At 46.5% G+C, this 5102-nt stretch overlaps 2 protein-coding genes; both read left to right on the top strand.

Moving 5' to 3' along the window:
• Positions 1–467: 467 nt before the first annotated feature.
• Positions 468–1963, top strand: GSTUM_00003888001 (uncharacterized protein; the record flags this gene model as incomplete). XM_002835078.2 has 2 exons in its annotated part: positions 468–848; positions 901–1963. The coding sequence occupies 2 exons, from the start codon at positions 468–470 to the stop codon at positions 1600–1602; spliced, it is 1083 nt and encodes a 360-aa protein (XP_002835124.1). The 3' UTR covers positions 1603–1963.
• A 330-nt stretch (positions 1964–2293) lies between these two features.
• Positions 2294–4587, top strand: GSTUM_00003887001 (uncharacterized protein). XM_002835077.2 has 3 exons: positions 2294–3591; positions 3660–3888; positions 3998–4587. Exons 1-3 carry the CDS (start codon positions 2608–2610, stop codon positions 4135–4137), a joined length of 1353 nt encoding a protein of 450 aa, XP_002835123.1. The 5' UTR covers positions 2294–2607; the 3' UTR covers positions 4138–4587.
• Positions 4588–5102: the final 515 nt, after the last annotated feature.

Genomic DNA, 5102 nt, shown 5'->3' with positions numbered 1-5102 from the left:
GTTAGATGTACTCAACTAGCAGAGTCAAGGAAACACTTGGCGAGATCAGAGTCAATCAAATCGTGTACTCATGATGACGAAGTGTTTTTTAAAAAGACTGCTATTGCATACCACCTAAATTTAAGAAAAGTACTAAAATATTGGCTATATGCAATAGCAGTCTCTTTTAAAAACGCTTTGACAGCGTGAGTAGACGCATTTTGTATTATGTATAAATCTCAGTATGAAGTGGCGCTAAAATCCTGGCGTGCTTATGGTTGCTGCCAACCCAATCCGGTAAAGTCACGTGAATGGCAGATGTTGGCAGTTGAGGGGATAATCAATTGTGGCACACGTCACAAAGCTTTGGAAATGGCCACTTTTAGTGTACCTTTGGCAAGGCGCAGTACAGTACCTACAAGGATAATAATACCTACTTGGATCCACCTTGTAACACCCCGCTACCTCAATCCTTCATTCTATCAACCATGACGTTTCCAATTTTTCGCAGAGCTCAACTTCCCCATGTGTTTCGAAATTCTTCCCGCTCAATCCTCACCGCCCGTGCTGGGAACCCAGCAGGAGCTGGATCCGTTCCACAAACATCGCCCTTTGCGCTTCGCCATTTACTTTCTATCGACGACCTCACATCATCGGAGTTTGTGAAACTCGTCGGCCAGGCCAGGAGAGCAAAGCAGGAATTTAAGGCTGGACAGACCAGTCCTTCGCTGAAGGATACATTAACAGGCAGAACTGTTGCCATGATGTTCTCCAAGCGTTCAACAAGGACCAGAGTGTCTACCGAGGCAGCAGTGGTTTATCTTGGGGGTCACCCGATGTTCCTTGGAAAGGATGATATTCAGTTGGGGGTTTGTCTTGCCCATCCCGTCACCGATTGATGTGATCGCTAACAGTGTATAGGTTAATGAGTCACTTCCCGATACCTCCAGGGTCATCTCGTCAATGGTATCTTGCATGGTTGCCCGTGTGGGGTCTCATTCCGATGTTGTAGAGTTATCAAAGACATCCACTGTTCCTGTCATTAATGCTCTCTCCGATGCCTTCCACCCTCTCCAAGCAGTTGCCGATATCCTCACAATAACGGAAATATTCCCGGAACCAAAAGGCATCAAGGTCGCGTGGGTCGGCGATGCAAATAACGTTCTCTGTGACCTCGCAATTGCATGCGCAAAGTGTGGCATCAACGTTTCAATTGCTACGCCATCTGCCTATCCAGTCCCACCAGATATGCTTCAGCTTGCGCGCAATGCAGCACATCTGTCGGGCTCATCCATTGTGACCACTCATGAGCCGGAGGCTGCGGTTAAGGGGGCACACATTATTGTGACCGACACCTGGGTCTCAATGGGTCAAGAGTCTGAGAAGGTTATAAGGCTTAAACAATTTGCTGGATTTCAAGTATCTTTAGATCTCGCTGAGAGGGGTGGTGCGAATAAGGACTGGAGGTTTATGCACTGCTTGCCGAGGAAACCAGAGGAGGTAACGGATGAAGTATTCTTTTCCCCAAGGAGTTTAGTTTTCCCAGAGGCGGAGAACAGGCTCTATGCAGCAATTGCTGCATTGGAAGCTTTTGTGATTAAGCAAGGGAATTTTGGGAGGTAGATGGGCAAGTTGTGTCGATTCCTGCATTGTTATTGCTATTGATTGGGGCTGGACAAAAAGTAATGTGAGGCTGTAGGTTCGTGATTACAAGCTTTGTATTCTTGGTGAAGCACATCTAACCCGTTTTTTTTCTTGATCCTATGCTATGGCTATAAGAATTGTGTGACCGGCTGGATTTGCTGTTTATTGGACGGGTATCGTAAAGCGCGAGGTCTGGTTCTGAAGGGGAACTAGTTGGATCCCGAGTTTGCTTCCTGTTATGCCATTTGGCTGGAATCCAAACCTATGACCCGCATTGTTTTTCCCGGGCGATGTTTCTTTCAGGGCGTTGTAAAGATAACTAATAAAGTATTTTTGTAAAGATCCAATGTACTCTAACGTCAAAGAATCTGCCCGGATAGCTGACGGGGTCTACCTAGAGCAGTGACATTGTTTCAACTGACCGTAAGGAATCCGGATGGAGCTAGGAACCAACATATTCCAATCGGACGTAAAAATACCATTGTATATACGAGTATGTGGCAGTAGGTGCTTATATTGTCCACGATTCGGGGGTCGAGTGACATGTGGGAAAGAGGGTCCCTAGAACGGCATGGGTTTGGTGCCCTGAGGCGTTCCATGTGACAACCAGTGGCACCGAGTTGGTCTGCTATCTCGACTTGGTTCTTGGACAACATTCTCCGTTTGACAGCATCTTCCTGGGGGTCATCTGCGCTCACACTTCCTTGGCGATCAGATAGACCTCAGTTACGCTTGAATTTGTCGGAATACCAAACTGGCTCTTTGATCCTGCCTTCACTGCGCTTCCTTCCGTCTCTCCCGTTGAGTTCCTCCGGTACTGGTCTCCCGCTAGTCAACCTCCGGAACCCAAAAATACGGAAAAAAGGGAGGTTTGCGACAACCCCAGATCACAGCACAATCGACCAGGGGCAGAGGGAAAAGCTTTCGGTTCTGTGTGGTACTAACCGTTCACCCCTCTGGTCCTATGGCCTTTTCAACTTGAACATGAACTCCCTTAGCATACTCTCGTCTCGAGTCGACAAAGTTATTGGAGCAACGACTCCACCGGCTACTCAACGGACAGATCCTTTTAAACCTCTACGTCGTGGGCAGCGCTCTGGCTCTTTGAGGTCTTTTGAGGATAGGGGGTATCAGCCGAAGAGGGACCTCAAGCAAAGCGTTTGTTATGATGACGATGGAGATGGCGACGAAGAAGAAGTGGAAGAGGAAGATGGGCCAGAAGACTATGAGGAGGACGAACACGGTGATTTATTACTCGACAAGGGCCAGCGATCTGTAGGGTACGGGATGTGGCTATTGGGACCATGGCTAGGGGCATTCCGGTGGTTTTTCTCAACATTGTCTTCTTCGGGAGGCTGGCTGATATCCTTTTTGTATAATGACGATGGTGTCTTTTCTCCGCTCCTGCCGATTAAGCGTTTCGCCGCAATATTACTAGGGCCATTTGGTGGGTTTCAAGGTCGGGTTACTGAATACTCTGATTACGAGAAGAGCGGTTTTGACGACACTTCCGCAATAATGAGCGATTCGGAAGTATTACACCATTACGGAAGTGATTCGGGCATGGATCCAACACCACCAGCGCACCATCTACGCTCTAGACCCTTTAATCGAGACAGTCCCTTCTTGATCGACGAGATAGTCCCCCGGAGATCAATTCGTATCCGGCTTTATAGTGAGGAATCCGCAACAATTACAAAACCAACATCTGTGAAGTCACCAACATCTCCATCCCCAAGTCTGCGGCTTACAAAGTATCCACGGAGCTCGGGACCCACCAAACCACTTCTCCCTTCCCATCCTTCTCCGAAGACATTGATCTTGGATCTCGACGAGACATTAATCCACTCACTCGCCAAGGGGGGAAGGATGACTTCCGGTCACATGGTGGAGGTCAAACTCGACCGCCAGCATGCGATCCTATATTACGTTCACAAGCGCCCTTACTGCGATGAGTTTCTCCGAATGGTATGTCTTCTAAGTATTCTATGGTAGGTGTGGGCAGGGTCTGACATAGAGGGTGCGTAATGATTCAGGTCTGTAAATGGTACAACCTTGTGATATTCACAGCATCTGTGCAAGAATATGCCGATCCAGTAATTGATTGGTTGGAGCAAAATCGAAAGTACTTCAAAGGCCGTTATTATCGTCAACACTGCACGCAACGTGGTGGTGCTTACATCAAGGATATCAGTGCCGTGGAGCCAGACCTGTCTAAAGTTATGATAATCGACAACTCACCTATGAGTTATATTTTTCATGAAGGTTGGTTCGTTCAAATCATGTGACTTCTATTGTGTATAGTAGCGGTGTCGGAGCCGTTGTGGGAGCCTTTTTGGGTGCATCAGGAATAGTGTTAATTCTCGTGATACAGATAACGCAATCCCGATTGAAGGATGGATTAACGACCCTACCGATATCGACCTTTTGCATCTGATTCCATTGCTTCAAGCATTACAATATGTCACCGATGTCAGGGCTTTGCTAGCTCTACGAATGGGCGAGATTGATTGATTTGCTGAGCGTTTTTTTTTATCATACGGAGGGCGTTAATCTCTTGGTTTCTGGGGGCCGTTGATCCTAAGTTGTGACGCATTGGTAGGGGCTGATGCTAGCGCTTGTTGTCGCTTTTTTTTACATCATGTTTTCACCACATTGATTCTTTACTCCATTCTTCGAATATCCAGCTGGTCGCAATTGTTTATATTTACATTCATAGAGGACACCGGTATAATCTTTCGGCTTCATTCAGTCATTGGGATAAACTGTCAAGGTAGGAATAGGGTTTTTCGGGATGGATTTATTCCTTGCTTTGTTTCCATAACTACTTTCTTTGCTATTTCGCTATTCCGAAGGATGGCTGCAGGAGGAATAAGGTATGAGGGCGGTGGATGTGAGGGGGGAGGTTTGTATGATATGTATGGGTGATAGAATGACTACATAGAATCTCTTTTTGCTGTGTTATTGAACCGGTTCGTGGAGGCGACCAACCTAACCGGCCTGGGAATACTACTTGCAAGAGGTGTATGCTGGCGGTATAAGTTTGGGCAAGTTCGGCCAGATCTTGCTAAGGATGTCGACGTGTTGGTTCAAAGGGTGCACATCACAGAAATGCCAGATAAAAATAATGATCTCTGTCTAAATGTAAAAGAAGTCGTCAAACAAGGTATAAGATCAACATGTCCTTCACCAAGTTCTTCCATGTTGACCAGAATGCCAGGGAAGGGAAGACGGCGAAGTCAATTATAATATGAGTACAGTCGTGTCCGGAAAGTCTTCACACCCCAGCTCGGCAACGGCACTACCACAACACCCAACCACAAAAAAATTCAAAAATAAAACAGAGAATTCAATTAAAGAAACGATAATAGTATAGCTAGTAGATGATAGAAAAACATTATTACCATTTTGTATGGCCTCCATCTGCATCCAGTACAGCCAACATTCTCTCAGGCATTCTATCTATCCATCTATCCAAC

The sequence above is a fragment of the Tuber melanosporum genome, assembly GCF_000151645.1.
Source record: "Tuber melanosporum whole genome shotgun sequence assembly, scaffold_1, strain Mel28".
NCBI lineage: Eukaryota > Fungi > Ascomycota > Pezizomycetes > Pezizales > Tuberaceae > Tuber > Tuber melanosporum.
This window is presented reverse-complemented; position numbering and strand designations above follow the sequence as displayed.

Bases quoted from the DNA above. Each gene is read 5' to 3' on its own strand.
- GSTUM_00003887001 (XM_002835077.2), top strand. From the start codon at position 2,608: ATGAACTCCCTTAGCATACTCTCGTCTCGAGTCGACAAAGTTATTGGA. The intron at 3,592-3,659 runs GTATGTCTTCTA...GTAATGATTCAG, and splicing joins GCGATGAGTTTCTCCGAATG to GTCTGTAAATGGTACAACCT. The intron at 3,889-3,997 runs GTTGGTTCGTTC...CTCGTGATACAG, and splicing joins GAGTTATATTTTTCATGAAG to ATAACGCAATCCCGATTGAA.